Source organism: Pseudophryne corroboree, chromosome 2 (genome assembly GCF_028390025.1).
Source record: "Pseudophryne corroboree isolate aPseCor3 chromosome 2, aPseCor3.hap2, whole genome shotgun sequence".
NCBI classification, from domain to species: Eukaryota; Metazoa; Chordata; class Amphibia; order Anura; family Myobatrachidae; genus Pseudophryne; species Pseudophryne corroboree.
In genome coordinates this window covers 461727142-461746498 of record NC_086445.1, presented here as the reverse complement: position 1 = coordinate 461746498, position 19357 = coordinate 461727142, and the positions used below count along the sequence as shown (strand labels likewise).

Below are 19357 nucleotides of genomic sequence, written 5' to 3'. Positions count from 1 at the left end.
TCTAATACTATCTACCGCTATATGTACCATCTTGCGTGCTGAATAAAAGACTTGTTTTAGTTTATATTCTCTTCCATTCTGCTCTCGCCTTCGGGCCTACGCTCAAGTTTATCATATCCTGGTTAATGTATAAGAACTTTATCAAAGCTAATAATCATGGGTGATTTGCCACTAGTAGTGTGCCCGTGAATGTGTACTGTGACCAACGATCCATAGGACTGCATGGGTGTTTAGGCGCCCATGAACAGGTCACACGCAGGCCCGGCTAGTTGCACTCACAACTTATACGAACATACCACCCGTTTGAAGCCATGTTGCGGGAGGGCGCATTTTGTAGTTTACGAAGGCGATAGGCATATAAACCGAATTCTGTGTATACAAGTAAATATGTATACATGTTTTGATAGCCTTCATAGAGATAACAAAAAGCGTTGATGCTACAGTATCTGGAAGTAAAGAAAATCTATGAATTTACCTGCTGACTAGTGCACAGAGCAATACACCCATTATCTCTGCTTCATCTTTTTCCCCTATTTACCTAGAGAGGGGGTTCTTTAACTATTTTGTTCTGGGACCCCATCTGACAATAAAAATGATTATAGGCCCCCATCAAGTTATCGCAGAATGGATGCCACACATGTGTGGTCAGCAGACTGTGCATGTACAGTGGCGCTGCAAAACAGAATTGAAGTGATTACTAACATGATCACTTAATTTCACTTCATTTCTTACACAACACAAGGAGAAGCTCCTTTCGGAGCCCCTGTCCGTGCATATGATTTTTAATACATTCTTGCGAGTGTTAAGTTTACATATACATCTGTGACTGTTTTTTGCCTATACAGTACATAATGCATTTTAACCTAGGTTTATGTAATTCGCTGGAATTCCATACATACTGTACAGTATATAGTTTTATTTTATTGCTTTCTTAATCCTGTTTTCTATCATTGCTCTGTTTGGCACTTTGTAACTTTGGTCTTTGGTTTGTTTTAACGATGTTAAGCTTTTTTGTTCTTGCTTATTTGTCCACATCACAATGCAGAGGGAAGTATTAAGGGCCCCATACACTACAACAATATGTCTGAGGCTGAAGTCTGAGGCGATTTCCCTTGAACTCTCCCGGGAGCTTCCCGGGAGTGGTTCCATACTATTCGGTACATTTTGCATGTGATATATCTTATGCGATACAGTCATTCTTGCGGGAACCGACATATCATGAGTGCAGCACTAACGATCTAGGGGAGCCGATCCGACCCTCACTGGAACGCGCATCGGATCAGAAACACATCCAAAATGCCCGATTTCACCCGATATATCGGCCCGAAATTGGATGAAATCGGGCATTATCGTTCTAGTGTAACCGCAGACTGTGTCTGACATAAATCACTGCACCTCCTGGAGCAATAGGAAATCAATTTCCCATTTTACCTGAAAACACAATTGCTGAGTGTCACTTTTCTGGCTCAATATTTACCATTCATAAATATGTTAACAGTTCAACGCTCTGCAACACATTACGTTTTTGTTACAAAATTTGAAACTGGACAACCTAGAGCAGTGGTTCTCAATCTGTGTGCTGTGGCACCCTGGGGTGCCTTCGGTCACTTGCAGGGGTGCCTTGGATTGGTGGTCCAGGACCAATTCAAACTATATATGGTCAATGTAATAGGCAAAGCCATTGCTGGTTGCTGTCAATCATAAATTATGTGACAAACAGAAGCAAATCTTGTCCCTCACCACACAACTGAACCTAAGGATGATCTATAAACACAATTTCTCTGACGTCCTAAGTGGATGCTGGGGACTCCGTCAGGACCATGGGGAATAGCGGCTCCGCAGGAGACAGGGCACAAAAATAAAGCTTTAGGATCAGGTGGTGTGCACTGGCTCCTCCCCCTATGACCCTCCTCCAAGCCTCAGTTAGGTTTTTGTGCCCGTCCGAGCAGGGTGCAATCTAGGTGGCTCTCTTAAGGAGCTGCTTAGAAAAAGTTTTTAGGTTTTTTATGTTCAGTGAGTCCTGCTGGCAACAGGCTCACTGCATCGAGGGACTTAGGGGAGAGAAGTTCAACTCACCTGCGTGCAGGATGGATTGGCTTCTTAGGCTACTGGACACCATTCGCTCCAGAGGGAGTCGGAACACAGGTCTCACCCTGGGGTTCGTCCCGGAGCCGCGCCGCCGACCCCCCTTGCAGATGCTGAAGATTGAAGGTCCAGAAACCGGCGGCAGAAGGCTTTTCAGTCTTCATGAAGGTAGCGCACAGCACTGCAGCTGTGCGCCATTGTTGTCACACACTTCACACCATAGGTCACGGAGGGTGCAGGGCGCTGCTGGGGGCGCCCTGGGCAGCAATGTATAATACCTTTTATGGCTAAAAAATACATCACATATAGCCCTTGAGGCTATATGGATGTATTAAACCCATGCCAGATATCTCAAACTCCGGGAGAAAAGCCCGCCGGAATAGGGGGCGGGGTTTATTCTCCTCAGCACACAGCTCCGCTGTGAGGAAGGCTCCCAGGACTCTCCCCTGCACTGCACTACAGAAACAGGGTAAAACAGAGAGGGGGGGCACTTTTTTTGGCGATATTTTATATATTTAAGCTGCTATAAGGATACAACACTTATATAAGGTTGTTCCCATATATATTATAGCGCTTGGGTGTGTGCTGGCAAACTCTCCCTCTGTCTCCCCAAAGGGCTAGTGGGGTCCTGTCTTCGATAAGAGCATTCCCTGTGTGTCTGCTGTGTGTCGGTACGTGTGTGTCGACATGTATGAGGACGATGTTGGTGTGGAGGCAGAGCAATTGCCGATAATGGTGATGTCACCCCCCAGGGAGTCGACACCGGAATGGATGGCTTTGTTTATGGAATTACGTGATAATGTCAGCACATTACAAAAATCAGTTGACGACATGAGACGGCCGGAAAACCAGTTGGTACCTGCCCAGGCGTCTCAGACACCGTCAGGGGCTGTAAAACGCCCTTTACCTCAGTCGGTCGACCCAGACACGGACACTGAATCTAGTGTCGACGGTGAAGAAACAAACGTATTTTCAAGTAGGGCCACACGTTATATGATCACGGCAATGAAGGAGGCTTTGCATATCTCTGATACTGCAAGTACCACAAAAAGGGGTATTATGTGGGGGGTGAAAAAACTACCTGTAGTTTTTCCTGAATCAGAGAAATTGAATGATGTATGTGATGAAGCGTGGGTTAACCCAGATAGAAAAGTGCTAATTTCAAAAAAGTTATTGGCATTATACCCTTTCCCGCCAGAGGTTAGGGCGCGCTGGGAAACACCCCCTAGGGTGGATAAGGCGCTCACACGCTTATCAAAACAAGTGGCGTTACCGTCTCCTGATACGGCCGCCCTCAAGGATCCAGCTGATAACTACCTGAGGCTGGAAACTACCCTAAAAAGTATATACACACATACTGGTGTTATACTGCGACCAGCCATCGCCTCAGCCTGGATGTGCAGTGCTGGGGTGGTCTGGTCGGATTCCCTGACTGAAAATATTGATACCCTGGATAGGGACAGTATTTTATTGACTATAGAGCAATTAAAGGATGCTTTTCTTTATATGCGAGATGCTCAGAGGGATATTTGCACTCTGGCATCGAGAGTAAATGCGATGTCCATATCTGCCAGAAGAAGTTTATGGACGCGACAGTGGTCAGGTGATGCGGATTCTAAACGACATATGGAAGTATTGCCGTATAAAGGGGAGGAATTATTTGGCGTCGGTCTATCGGATCTGGTGGCCACGGCAACTGCCGGAAAATCCACCTTTTTACCTCAGACCCCCTCCCAACAGAAAAAGACACCGTCTTTTCAGCCGCAGTCCTTTCGGTCCTATAAGAACAAGCGGGCAAAAGGACAGTCATATCTGCCCCGGGGCAGAGGAAGGGGTAAGAGAGGACAGCAAGCTGCCCCTGCCCAGGAACAGAAGCCCTCCCAGGGTTCTGCAAAGCCCTCAGCATGACGCTGGGGCTTTACAAGCGGACTCAGGAGCGGTGGGGGGTCGACTCAAGAATTTCAGCGCACAGTGGGCTTGCTCACAGGTGGACCCCTGGATCCTGCAGGTAGTATCTCAGGGTTACAGGTTGGAATTCGAGAAGTCTCCCCCTCGCCGGTTCCTAAAGTCTGCTTTGCCAACGTCTCCCTCAGACAGGGCGACGGTATTGGAAGCCATTCACAAGCTGTTTTCTCAGCAGGTGATAGTCAAGGTACCCCTCCTACAACAAGGAAAAGGGTATTACTCCACGCTATTTGTGGTACCGAAGCCGGACGGCTCGGTAAGACCTATTCTAAATCTGTAATCTTTGAACCTGTACATACAGAAATTCAAATTCAAGATGGAGTCACTCAGAGCAGTGATAGCGAATCTGGAAGAAGGGGACTTTATGGTGTCCCTGGACATAAAGGATGCTTACCTGCATGTCCCAATTTGCCCTTCACATCAAGGGTACCTCAGGTTCGTGGTGCAAAACTGTCATTATCAGTTTCAGACGCTGCCGTTTGGATTGTCCACGGCACCTCGGGTCTTTACCAAGGTAATGGCCGAAATGATGATTCTTCTTCGAAGAAGAGGCGTATTAATTATCCCTTACTTGGACGATCTCCTGATAAGGGCAAGGTCCAGAGAACAGCTGGAGGACGGAGTAGCACTAACCCAATTAGTGCTGCAACAACACGGGTGGATTCTGAATTTTCCAAAATCTCAGTTGACACCGACAACACGTCTGCTGTTCCTGGGAATGATTCTGGACACGGTTCAGAAAAAGGTGTTTCTTCCGGAGGAGAAAGCCAAGGAGTTATCCAAACTTGTCAGGAACCTCCTAAAACCAGGAAAAGTGTCTGTGCATCAATGCACAAGAGTCCTGGGAAAGATGGTGGCTTTTTACGAAGCGATTCCATTCGGCAGATTCCACGCACGAACTTTTCAGTGGGATCTGTTGGACAAATGGTCCGGATCGCATCTGCAGATGCACCAGCGGATAACCTTATCACCACGGACAAGGGTGTCTCTTCTGTGGTGGTTGCAGAGTGCTCATCTGTTAGAGGGCCGCAGATTCGGCATACAGGACTGGGTCCTGGTGACCACGGATGCCAGTCTGAGAGGCTGGGGAGCGGTCACACAGGGAAGAAACTTCCAGGGAGTATGGTCAAGCCTGGAGATGTCTTTTCACATAAATATACTGGAGCTAAGAGCGATTTACAATGCTCTAAGTCTGGCAAAACCCCTGCTTCAGGGTCAGCCGGTGTTGATCCAGTCGGACAACATCACGGCAGTCGCCCACGTAAACAGACAGGGCGGCACAAGAAGCAGGACAGCAAAGGCAGAAGCTGCAAGGATTCTTCGCTGGGCGGAAGATCATGTGATAGCACTGTCAGCAGTGTTCATTCCGGGAGTGGACAACTGGGAAGCAGACTTCCTCAGCAGACTCGATCTACACCCGGGAGAGTGGGGACTTCATCCAGAAGTCTTCCACATGATTGTGAACCGTTGGGAAAAACCAAAGGTGGATATGATGGCGTCCCGCCTCAACAAAAAACTGGACAGGTATTGCGCCAGGTCAAGAGACCCTCAGGCAATAGCTGTGGACGCTCTGGTAACACCGTGGGTGTTCCAGTCAGTGTATGTGTTCCCTCCTCTGCCTCTCATACCAAAAGTACTGAGAATTATACGGCAAAGGGGAGTAAGAACGATACTCGTGGCTCCGGATTGGCCAAGAAGAACTTGGTACCCGGAACTTCAAGAGATGCTCACGGAGGATCCGTGGCCTCTACCTCTAAGACGGGACCTGCTTCAGCAGGGACCGTGTCTATTCCAAGACTTACCGCGGCTGCGTTTGACGGCATGGCGGTTGAACGCCGAATTCTAAGGGAAAAAGGCATTCCGGAAGAGGTCATTCCTACACTGGTAAAAGCCAGGAAGGAGGTGACTGCACAACATTATCACCGCATTTGGAGAAAATATGTTGCGTGGTGTGAGGCCAGGAAGGCCCCCACAGAGGAATTTCAACTGGGTCGATTCCTACATTTCCTGCAAACAGGATTGTCTATGGGCCTCAAATTGGGGTCCATTAAGGTTCAAATTTCGGCCCTGTCGATTTTCTTCCAGAAAGAATTGGCTTCAGTTCCTGAAGTCCAGACTTTTGTAAAAGGAGTACTACATATACAGCCCCCGTTTGTGCCCCCAGTGGCACCGTGGGATCTTAATGTAGTTTTGGATTTTCTCAAATCCCATTGGTTTGAGCCACTCAAATCGGTGGAGTTGAAATATCTTACATGGAAAGTAACCATGCTACTGGCCCTGGCTTCAGCCAGGAGAGTATCAGAATTAGCGGCTTTATCATATAAGAGCCCATATCTGATTTTCCATTCGGACAGGGCAGAACTGCGGACGCGTCCTCATTTTCTGCCTAAGGTGGTGTCAGCGTTTCACCTGAACCAGCCTATTGTGGTGCCTGCGGCTACTAACGATTTGGAGGATTCCAAGTTGTTGGACGTGGTCCGGGCATTGAAAATATATATATTTCAAGAACGGCTGGAGTCAGAAAGTCTGACTCGCTGTTTATATTGTATGCACCCAACAAGCTGGGTGCTCCTGCTTCTAAGCAGACGATTGCTCGTTGGATTTGTAGCACAATTCAACTTGCACATTCTGTGGCAGGCTTGCCACAACCAAAATCTGTCAAGGCCCATTCCACAAGGAAAGTGTGCTCATCCTGGGCGGCTGCCCGGGGGGTCTCGGCATTACAACTCTGCCGAGCAGCTACGTGGTCGGGGGAGAACACGTTTGTAAAATTCTACAAATTTGATACCCTGGCTAAAGAGGACCTGGAGTTCTCTCATTCGGTGCTGCAGAGTCATCCGCACTCTCCCGCCCGTTTGGGAGCTATGGTATAATCCCCATGGTCCTGACGGAGTCCCCAGCATCCACTTAGGACGTCAGAGAAAATAAGATTTTACTTACCGATAAATCTATTTCTCGTAGTCCGTAGTGGATGCTGGGCGCCCATCCCAAGTGAGGATTGTCTGCAATACTTGTACATAGTTATTGTTACAAAAAAATCGGGTTGTTATTGTTGTGAGCCGTCTGTTCAGAGGCTCCTACGTTTGTCATACTGTTAACTGGGTTCAGATCACAAGTTGTACGGTGTGATTGGTGTGGCTGGTATGAGTCTTACCCGGGATTCATTATCCTTCCTTATTGTGTACGCTCGTCCGGGCACAGTATCCTAACTGAGGCTTGGAGGAGGGTCATAGGGGGAGGAGCCAGTGCACACCACCTGATCCTAAAGCTTTATTTTTGTGCCCTGTCTCCTGCGGAGCCGCTATTCCCCATGGTCCTGACGGAGTCCCCAGCATCCACTACGGACTACGAGAAATAGATTTATCGGTAAGTAAAATCTTATTTTACCTAATGTAATAATTTTTTCTAAATTTCTCAATATGAATTTTTTGGCCTAGGGGTGCCATGAAAAAAATTCTAATGCCCTAGGACCCCGCGATTCAAAAATGTTTGGGAACCACTGACCTAGGGTATAAACTAAATAGGCTTGTACTGTAGGTACATCATTTATCTTATATAATTATATTATATTATGCTATATAATATTGAAACTATAACATAGGATTGCGTTTGTACTGTAGTTGAGAATAAGGATTCACAGCTTAACATTGTCCAGTCAAGTTAATAATAAGAACAATGATAAATGCAGTATTGACTGGTAGACATGTTATATGTATAAAGTTATATAAAGTGACTGGTAGCCATGTGTACATATATGTTAATATAGGATGCAAATATTGTTTCCTTAATGCGTATGTATCTGTGTTACACAGGGTGTTACCTACTGTGGAGAGAGTTCTGCCAGCAACCTAACCATGGCAAACGTTCCTTGGCATGAAGAAGTCATTAACTTTGTCCAGGAATTAACAGATCTGCTGCCCGATTATGAAGTTGCATGTGAGCATGAACATTCCAACTGTATGCTGATTGCTCACAAAAAGGTAGGTACTATTTATGGTAGTATTTCTTCCACAGTGGTCTTTTAATACAGTATTTGTGTAAACGCCAGGTATTTGTAGTTTGGTGCCAATCTGACTTTAATGATTCATTATTGATTTTGCTCAACTGCGTCTTGGGTTTTAAATAGTGTACCATGAGGATTCAAGTTCTTATTTATTTAGTTCATCATTGACAGTAATACGGTGTTTACTAATGAGAACCTGATGTTTTTTGTGAGTTATATAATAAGATTGCAGCTATTATATACAAATATCAGTGTCTCCGATTTCATGGTAGCCTTATTTCTGTGCTGCTTGATTATGCATTAATTGCTTCCCAGGCTATAGTAATAAGAAAACTCAGCTGCTTCTTTCAGCTCTGAAAATATACAGTGCCTGAAAGGAAGTACATAGCAGCATCTACTGACAGGCACCCATCTGCCAGTTTATGCAAATGGCATACAAACTCTTTCCTGTGTTTACGTCTGTGCAGCCGAATGTGCAAGGTCTGAGAAGCCACATTTTAGCAACCATACACGTTGTAATACTGATAGGTGCATCCTTCTACGCCACCAACAAAATTTGCGCCAGCCCTGCGACAAGTGCAGGTCTGACCATGACCCCCTATGCCTGCGACTGTGCATCTGGGAATGCAGCCAGTTGCATTGACATGCCCTAGACACTCCCATAATACGCCCAGTGAAAAGCCCATAATTGCGTGCACTACTAGCCACCACCCAAGAATGCTCATCACTTTTTGGACGCCTTTCTGATGACGTCTGAGTTGGCAGCACCTTTGTGCATACACTCTGTGTGACACATGCGTTGTAGGTGTTTTCATGCATGCGCAATTGCAAATAATCGCTCAGCTATGTGAACATCGTCATTGTGTGCAGACTACGTGTGACTCAGAATCCGTTTTTAAAGTTGTACGTTGTGCCGAGTTTTTTAAGACTTGAAGTGTGTAGTCCTCATTGTTGTTGATAGGAGTATATGTGCAGGACATTAGAATATAAAATAGACATCTCTGAGGGGGTCTGTATCCCTGTGTTTAGGGTATTTACAAGTATCCTTTGCTCTGCAAGACTTAGGGCAAAGTAAACATCTTAGAACAGGCAAGTTCTAGTTGGGCTCTGTTTCTGGAATATTAGAAATAAGGCTAGTTTGTTTTTTTCATTCACAATTTAAAAAAAAAAATTCTGAAGAATTCATCGTTATGAAGACTAGATGGATATCTTTCAGTTTTATAACTGGAAATTTTGATCGAAGTTGAATCTTCGCTCTAATTCAGTTGTACTTTTGGTCTATGTTATTAAGTCATTCTGTAGATTCCCTGCAGCTCTTGGTAGCAAAAGAGCTTATAATAAGATCCATTGCTGGTTTACCCTTTTAGTCTGTCTAAAGGCCCATACACACTAGCCGATTTTGAGCTCAAAGTAACTCGCTTTTGGTGTTTTGAGCTACAGTACTTTGAGCTCAAATTCGGCCAGTGTGTATGGCTGGGCGGTAAGCGCTGATGCGCGCTCGCGCATCATCGCCGGCCGCCGCCGTCCATCGGGCTGTTTTACCAGCCTAGTGAACCACTTTCCACAGTCTCCTACTGTGGAAAGTGGTTCACCCCCTGTGAACATCGCTGGACACAGTGAAAATCGCTCAGTGTGTAGTATTATTATTATTATTATTATTATTATCCTTTATTTATATGGCGCCACAAGGGTTCCGCAGCGCCCAATTACAGAGTACATGAATAATCAAACAGGAAAACAGCAACTTACAGTTGATGACAGTATAGGACAAGTACAGGGTAAATAAACATAGTTACATCAGCAGATGACACTGGAATAAGTTTCAGGTGGCAGAAGACTGCTGGAGTTGATGCAGTTGAAGATTATTAAAGTAAGAAAGGATAACCACATGAAGGAAGAGGGCCCTGCTCGTGAGAGCTTACATTCTAAAAGGGAGGGGTAGACAGACAGGGGTGACACAGATGGGGTACATGGAGATTGTAGAACAGAGGGTTAGGATGAGATTTGGCTGGGTTTGGTGAAGAAGTGGGTCTTGAGAGCCCGTTTGAAGTTTTGTAGAGAGGTGGAGAGGTAGGGAATTCCAGAGAAGTGGTGCAGCACGTGAAAAATCTTGGAGGTAGGAGTGGGAGGAGGTGATCCGTAGGCAGGAAAGTCGTCGTGCATTAGCAAAGCAAAGAGGACGTGTGGGAATGTAAAGAGAGATAAGATCAGAGATGTAGATGGGAGAGAAGTGGGTGAGGGCTTTGTAAGCGAGTGTGAGAAGCTTGAAATGGATTCTGAAAGGGAAGGGGAGCCAGTGAAGGTCTAGTAAGAGAGGAGAGGTAGATGTGTAGTGCCTTTGGTGAGGAAAATGAGCCGGGCAGCAGCATTGAGGATAGATTGGAGTGGAGAGAGGTGTTTGTCAGGAATGCCAGTTAGGAGGAGATTACAGCAATCCAGTCTGGAGATGACCAGTGAGTGGATAAGAGTCTTAGTAGCATCCTGGGTCAGAAAGGGTCTGATCCTGGAAATATTTTTTAGATGAAAACGGCAGGTTTGTGAGAGGTGCTGAATGTGTGGTTTGAAGGAGAGGGAGGAGTCCAGGATTACTCCAAGACAGCGCACTTGGGGGCTAGAGGAGATAGTAGTGCCATCAATAGATAATGAGATTGTAGGAGGTGAGGTTATGCGGGAGGGAGGAAAGATGATCAGTTCGGTCTTAGACATGTTAAGTTTAAGAAAGCGCTGGGACATCCAGGAAGAGGTAGCAGAGAGACAGTTGGAGATACGAGTGAGGAGAGCAGGGGAGAGGTCTGGAGAGGAAAGATAGATTTGGGTGTCATCAGCATAGAGATGATATTGGAAACCAAAAGAACTAATGAGCTTACCTAGTGAGGACGTATAGAGAGAGAAGAGGAGAGGACCAAGGACAGAACCTTGGGGTACACCTATAGTTAGTGGAAGTGAGGGGGAGGTGGAGTCATGAGAAGAGACAGAGAATGAACGGTCAGAGAGGTAGGAAGACAGCCAAGAGAGGGCAGTGTCGTGCAGACCAATGGAGTGAAGGATTTGCAGTAGGAGAGGATGGTCCACAGTGTCAAAAGCAGCAGAGAGATCAAGTAGAATAAGTAGAGAGTAGTGTCCCTTAGATTTAGCAGCATGGAGGTCATTGCATACTTTTGTAAGGGCAGTTTCAGTGGAGTGGAGAGGATGGAAGCCAGACTGGAATGGGTCAAATAGTGAGTGTGAGGAAAGAAAGGCAGTAAGGCGGTTGTAGACAATACGCTCAAGGAGTTTGGAGGCAAAAGGGAGGAGAGAGATGGGTCGGTAGTTGGAGAGAGTGTTTGGATCAAGGGTAGGTTTTTTAAGAATAGGAGAGATGAGTGCATGCTTGAAGGCAGAGGGGACAGTGCCTGATGAGAGGGAAAGATTGAGAAGGTGGGAAAGGTGGGAACAAGCAGAAGGAGAGAGGTAGCGGAGGAGGCGGGAGGGGATAGGGTCAAGTGGGGAGGTGGTGAGGGGACAGGAACGAATGAGGGCCATAACTTCCTCTCCAGTTGCATGGGAGAAAGAGATCAGAGTAGGTGGGAGGGGTGGTAAGGGATGGGGGAAAGCTGGCTACTGATGGTCTGGTGTGATGTGATGTCCTTACGTATGGAGTCAATTTTGGATGTGAAGTAAGTGGCAAAGTCAAGAGCAGAGAGTGAGGAAGGGAGACGAGGTGGAGGTGGGCAGAGGAGTGAGTTGAGAGTGACAAAGAGGCGCCGGGGGTTGGAAGACTGGGAGGAGATAAGGTTCTTGAAGTATGACTGTTTAGCAAGAGAAAGGGCAGCACTGAAGGGTGAGAGCATAAGTTTGAAATGGAGGAAGTCTGCCTTTGAGCGTGATTTCCTCCAGTGTCGCTCAGCAGTACGTGAGCATTTTTGCAGATATCTGGTGCATTTGGTGTGCCAGGGTTGAGGTGTTAATTTGCGAGGGTGAATAGTGGTTGGTGGAGCAACAGAGTCAAGAGCAGAAGTAAGGGATGCATTGTATATGGAAGTGGCTTGTTCAGGGCATGAGAGAGAGAGAATAGGAGAGATAAGTGAGTCAAACAGGGAGGAAAGGAATGTGGTGTCAATAGCCTCAATGTTACACTTGGTGATGGTAGCCTTAGGAGGTAGAGATGGGGAAGTCGAGAGAGATAGGTTAAAGGAGAGCAGGTGGTGGTCAGAGAGGGGAAATGTATGCACTGAGCTATTTTCCTACCAGCGATGTCCACATCATCACCCAGCATACACACTGGCATAAACTACCTTTAAGATTTGTAGAAGTTTGTGATGATGCAAGGAGTGGTAGCATGTGCCCTTTGCTTGAATGAACTAGTAAGTGAAATACTGTGTTACTAGATGGAGATTTTTCTTGCTGCTTAGTGCAGCTTTTTTTTCAATGTGTTTTAAAATGCTTCACAGTCTGCACATTTAAGCTCTATATGGGATATTCTGCAAGCTGCAGTTACTGACTCATACAGTAGGTAGCTTGAGCTGAGAAGTATTGATGTTCTGATTACCTTCTCAACCTCAATAATAAAATGAATCCTAAATCTAAAGTAGAGTATATAATTGTCCAATCCTCTGCACATCAGATTGTTTAAACAGTCCTTCTGCAGACCTGCTCACAGATTCGTCATCCAATCCTCGATACACACTTGTCCAATTTTTCAGGAGATCAATCTGTCTCTGCTTAAACATTCTGCTAAAAAAAATTATTAATGAGGAATTTAATTAATGATAATGGTGAAGGGGGGATGGGGACAAGATTTTAATGTTCCTTCCAAAAAACAAATGTGTGGGTACCTCCCCCAAGGCATAACCATGCCCAGGCTCTTTGAACCGGCCCTGGTCCAGAAATCACAGGGAACAAAACACATAGGGGGTCCCCTGTATTTTCAGATATCGCACTGGGCTCCGCTAGCATGGTGGTAATGCCTGGTTGACTGGTTCCGATGGTTGAAGCATTCATCCCTCCTAACTAGTCAGCCCAGGGCCGGGGAGTTCCGGGGAAGAGGGACCCCTATATTGGGGGGGGGGGGGGGGGTGTCCTCTTGTCCAGTTCACCGGGGCCAGGGCTGAAGCCCTGAGATATTCCCAGCACCCCTGGGCTGTGGGTGCCCAGTTGATAGTCCATAAAAAAAAAAAATAGAATAATATTCTTTTACAGGAAGACTACAGGTCCCAGCAAGCCATCCCTGCATGCTGGTACTTGGGGATCCACAAGTACCAGCATGTGGGGCAATAAGGGCCCGCTTGTACCTATAGGCCCATTGTAAAAGAAATATTAAAAACAGAGCACCGAACAGTTTAGTATTTTATTAGCCAGAACCTTCACCTAGAGGGCAGCGGCCTTTATGCTCTTCTGCATGGCTGCCGCCCATCCAGGACTTCCCCAGCATCTTCACTCTTCAGAAGCAATTCAACGCTCCGCCTTCTTTCAAATCTCCTGAGGATTGGACAAGTGTGTACCCGGCTTAACTCAGGACCCTGATCGTCTGCTCTTTTAGCCTAATAGTGCCAATTTGGAATTGGCAGGACTGCATAGTCACCAGTAAAATAGGGCTGAGGGCTGACGTCTGTCTGATGAAGGACTCATTTGGAGGCAAGTCAGTATGAAACTAGCGCAGAATAGCTTAATCTTTCTCGCTATATGCCTGTTAATGGTTGAAAGTACATGGCAATGCCCCAGTTAAAGTGCCCTAAGTAACTCGTTATTATTTATACATAGTATTCATAGATACATTTAATGATTGAAAGAAGGAAATGTATATAATGTACTTACATGTTCCATCATACTGTAACAACAATAGTCCATTTGTTGTAAATCCGGATTACAATTTTCACTGTTATTTTGCGATCTCTTTTGAATAGTAGGACTGCAAATGTCAGGGGATTGAGTTTGTAATAGAGAGTAGTGTTTTGCAGCCCAACACTTGTTGTATAACTGTGGCGAGTTGTGTTTATTAATAAGAACAACAACAAATACAGTAGTGACAGGTAGCCATGTATAAGAACAGATCCAGTCCCTTGCTTTCTATTGGAGTGGACAGGGCCGTAACTAGGTGTGTGCGGAGTGTGCACTGCACATAGTGCTGCAGAATAGGGGGCGCTATTGCCAGCTGTTGTCAGTTATCTATTTCAATTACTTTCACTAGTAATTTACCCTCTTTTCAAAGCCCAACATCTCCTGACTGCCCCTTTCTCCTTCCTCCAACCTTTCCGTCCTTAATACCTACGCAACATTCATAAACTTAACTCGAGAGCTCTTTGTTATTCAGTCGCACTGTCCTTTATTACATTTCAAGATGCTGACATACCCAGGATTTGTACCCACTGCATATGGCATTGCAGTCAGACAACCTATTCATTGAGCGATCTGCCCTTACATAGAAAGAAAGAGAATTCTAACTATTTGAAATGTCCAAGTACTCAATTTATCAAAGAGTTGGATGGTACTGTCAACATTTTAAAAAGTAATTAGCAGCTCTTCCTACACACCCATGAGATGGATGCCTAATGTCGTTTGATTGTTTTCTTGGGGGTGTCGCCAGTAGTCCTAATCCCCAGCTTTCCTTTATGTTTAGTTATACAGGTTGAGTATCCCATATCCAAATATTCCGAAATACGGAATATTCCGAAATACGGACTTTTTTGAGTAAGATTGAGATAGTGAAACCTTAGTTTTTGATGGCTCAATGTACACAAACTTTGTTTATCACACAAAGTTATTAAAAATATTGTATTAAATGACCTTTAGGCTGTGTGTATAAGGTGTATATGAAACATAAATGAATTGTGTGAATGTACACACATTTTGTTCAATGCACAAAGTTATAAAAAATATTGTGTAAAATGACCTTCAGGCTGTGTGTATAAGGTGTATATGAAACATAAATGCATTCTGTGCTGAGATTTAGGTCCCATCACCATGATATCTCATTATGGTATGCAATTATTCCAAAATACGGAAAAATCCGATATCCAAAATACCTCTGGTCCCAAGCATTTTGGATAAGGGATACTCAACCTGTATATATTTTTTCTGTGCAGGGTAAATCCTAGCTGCTTTTGCATGTAACCCACAAATGTTAGCTTTATTTTAACGCTGCAAGTTCAGTTTGAACACACCCCACCCAAATCTAAGTCTGTCTGAACATATTACTTCTGCACCACCTGCAGTGCAACATGGTTTAGCCCAGTTGCTTGCTTTTTTGCTTTACTTACAAACATGAATCAGGCCCTTTGTGTAATCTTGCCAGTTCTAATACATGTGTCACCTCAGAGAAGGGAGAAAGCAGTGACTGTAATATTGTACTACTGTATGTTCTGGAACTTTAAATCTACAGATTTTTTTAAAGAAAAATGTATCCTGTTCTTATTTATTGTTCGGAAAACAAATATATACCTAATTATATAATTATTGTTCTTCAAACGAAAAAAAAAAAAAGGAACAAGTTTACCGCTATATACTTTTGATGTTTAGAGTGGGTCCTCTGCTTCTGTTTGGTGTCTCTCAGATAAGATGGGAAACAATGTCCATGTCATAGCACCTGGTATGGCACACTAGACAAACGCTGTTCATCTGTAGCCATTGGGTCAGGCAAGGGACATGGAAGATTTGGTGGCAGGATGATACAGCCATTTCCATTCCAACTTCAATGCCAGACATGCAGATGGTGCAGTACTCTGCATCCTCTCCTTTTGCAACAGTGCGTCTGCTGTAGGTGGGAATACTGGGCAAAATAGGTCTCAGGAAGTCATCCAGCCTCAGGAGTGCTACCCTCAGTACAGATACCTGATTTCTGCTGCGGGGTACACTGGGCTCCACAAGGATAGACATTGGGGTGTAGAGTAGGATCTTGATCCGCGGCACCAACAGGCTCAAAAGCTTTGACTGTTCCAAAGATGCATAGCGCCGCCTCCTCTATAACCCTGCCTCCTTGCACAGGAACTCCGTTTTGTAGTTGGTGTTGCAGATAGCAAGCGTAACAGAGGGGCTGCTCCTGGCAGCCCTAAGAAGAGCTTTTTTGTGGAAAAAAAGTGAAGACTACAAGGGCTGCATCAGAGTTTACATGTCAGGAGACATTCCCTGCTGCAGCTCCATCACTCCCCAGCTGCGCTGTACACTCCCGTGTCCTGGTTTCCGGGTACCTACAGCAGGGGCTCTCTAGGATCGCGTGGCCGCGGTTTGGGAGGTGGTAAGTGGGTCCCGTTTGCGGGACCCGTGCTTTATCGCGATCCAGCGCGGCCGGTGGGAGGCGGGCCACGCGCGCTGGCGTGGACACTGTGACAGTACAGGCGACCCCACTAGGCAACCAGGGCGCGGGCACAGGTCGGTTTCTCTTATAAACCGTTTTATATAAGCCCACAGTACTGGTGGTTATGTCCAGCAGGGGGGATAAGGCTTAGACATGTAGCCCCTCCCCCAGCCCCAGGGCGCCATTTACAGTAAATGTTCCCGCCCTGGAGCTGCATATCTCTCTCTCCCTCACTCCCAGTCAGTGTCTGGGCGCCATTTCTCTCAGCTACACTGTTCTTGGGACTGCTTGGGCAAATCCTCATTTGTAAAGCTGCCTGACAGTCAGCGCTGTGCCTTTACAAGACACTTAAGTACTCTACATGTCGTTTAGACACTGATAGTTAAGATAGAGTGCATTTAGTCAGGGTTATTTGGTACAATTACCCAGTGATATACATCCAGTCTTTACTGTGCAGTGTTATATCTATTGATTACATAGCTATATATAAGCTAGTCCAGTGCAGTATTATTGCTTGTCATAACGTCTGCATTGTATAATCTGTGACTATTTGTGTGTGCATTGGCCTGCTGGGTGACTTCCATTTCGTGTCTCTCACTTAGCTTGCTATCCCTATATTCTGTAACCTGTGGGGGCTAGGTGTGTCAGGTTTATTAGAATATAATATAGGATATTCACAAGATATACTTTTATTGTATTTTTCTCTCTGATTTTAGTCACCATATCTCTCCCAAATCCCTGTTTGTGCTGACTACACTGCGCAGGGGTTTAGGTCAGGTATTGTGCTGCTGACAAATTGTACTGTGTTACCTGATACTGCAAGTTTTTTTTTTTTCCAAATATGTTTATTAAATACCTCCAAAACATGGTACAGAAATAAGGAAAAAAAAAAACCGCATACATATCAGACATATCGACATCAAAGTAAGCAGATAAGAAAGGTAAAAGTACACAGCATATATGAGTAGGTGGAGGAAATTTTCCAATTTTCCAAAACAATCAACAAGAACAAATTGTAAACCACCAGAAGAGCGGCGGTCAGGCTATAATATATTGAGAATGGGACTAAATATGACTGACTAAAAACTGACACTCAATTCCGGCAGTTCAAATAAAAAAAAAAAAAAAAGAAGAGGTAAAAAAGAACATCACAAAAACGTTAGAACAAAAATAAGCAAAAACACCTACCAAGAGCCACAGGCCACCGATCCGTCCATAGAAGTGTCCATCCAATCCGCCAGGGAAGAAACAGCAGAAATAAGAAGAGAGGGGAAAGAAAAGAGGAAGTGTGTGGAGAGGGAAGTACGGATGAAGAAGAGGGAGAGGGGAAGATAGGAAGCTCAGTCAGTTAGAGAAACTTGGCTATCAAGTTGTCGGAGAGAGTACCAAAAGTTAGATTGGAAACATTTATGTATTGCTAGTTTAGTGTGGGGAGGGAGGGTACAAATGTATTTATCCCAGCACTTAAAGAGTGCAGGAGTCAGGGTTTCCTTGTGAATAGAGGCTTCCAGCCAGTCCATATTAAATAAGAAGAGTAACCTAGAAGTAGCCATAGGGAGAGTAGGAAGGTAGGATGGATCCACTGTTGCAATATAGCTTTTTTCCCCACTGCTGAAAGTAACACTATCAATTTTTTATCAGTGCGTGGAATTCCAGGTTGGTCCGACAGATGACCAAAGAGGGCCCAGGGAGCAGTACATTGAAAGGGGATGCCTAGCGTTGAGGTGCCATAATGGTGTAAGGTATGCCAGAATTTTTGAATGACAGGGCAGGCCCAGAGACAATGGAAAAGGTCCGCTTCTACCGTTGAGCATTTATTACATCCGGCCCTATCTGATATACCCATTAGAAAACCTTGTTTAGGCGAAATATATGCCCTGTGTAGCAGTTTATAGGCCATTTCCTGATATATACTAGCCGGTATTAGTTTAAGGGTCATAAAAAAGGTATCTAATAGGGTGTCTACTGTGAATGTAGGAACTTGGGAGATCCATTTAGCCAGATCAGGAAAATCAGTGTGGGGGTCCAGTTCAGTGCGGATGCGCGCATAGATAGAAGATATGGAGTATGTGTTGGAGCGTAAAAGGGAGTCTAAGGGGTTAACAAAGTCTTTTCCCGTGAGGTGAGGGAGTACGGATGTAAGATAATGTATAGCCTGGGAGTAGTAAAATCCATGCAGGGGTGAAATTGCATATTTCTCAATAGCCTCCTGGAATGGCAAAGGAGTGTGAGTAGGTGTCATCAGATTACGTAGAGTCTTTAAACCAGAGGAGCACCAAGCACCAAAAGGCAAAGAGGCAGTACCATTTTGGAACTCCAGGTTTCCAAGCAAAGGTAGAGAGACTGAGTAATAATATTTGAGACCAAGAGCTTTCCTAGCCATTTTCCACGCCTTAATAGTGGAAGACAATAGTGGGTTATCAAATTGGGGAGATTTTATTTGAGAGGGCCGGGCATGTAGAAGGTAAGCAAGAGAGAGAGGAGCACAAAGCTGAGATTCTAACTTGGTATCTGTGAATACATCGTTGCCACTGAGCCAATCCATAGCGAAACGTAGTAAGCACGCTAGATTGTATTGTTTAATGTTTGGTAGGTTTACACCCCCTTGGCGCACCGATTGCGACATTTTTTTTAGACTTATCCTGGGGCGCTTACGGTTCCATATAAACTTGGAAAGCAAGGTATTAAGTAAAGAAAAGTCGGAGTTAGTGAGAAGAATGGGAGTGATTTGGAGAATATACAGGAGTTTCGGGAAGCTTGCCATTTTAAACAGGTTGCATCTCCCTAACATATTAAGGGGAAGGTTTTGCCATAGGCTAAGTTCAGTCCGTATTTTATGTATGATCAGGGTTATATTACGTGCATAGAGGGTGGAGAGATGTTGTGGTAGAGCCACTCCTAAAAAGGTGATATGTGAGGGGGCCCATCTAAACGGGAAGGGTCTAATCCAACCCAGTCTCGCCTGGCCAAATATGGCCAGGGCTTCAGACTTGGCAAAGTTAATGGAGAAGCCAGCAAAAGACGAAAATCTGTCA

The 19357-nt window shown here is 45.1% G+C and overlaps 1 protein-coding gene across 1 annotated transcript in view; it reads left to right on the top strand.

Moving 5' to 3' along the window:
• The window catches only part of LOC135028178 (S-adenosyl-L-methionine-dependent tRNA 4-demethylwyosine synthase TYW1-like), a 590293-nt gene that overhangs the window by 505187 nt on the left and 65749 nt on the right, over nt 1–19357 (top strand). Inside the window, exon 15 of the mRNA XM_063953759.1 lies at nt 7863–8030. Within this exon, the coding sequence (XP_063809829.1) occupies nt 7863–8030 (168 nt within the window). The remainder of the gene's footprint in view (nt 1–7862; nt 8031–19357) is intronic.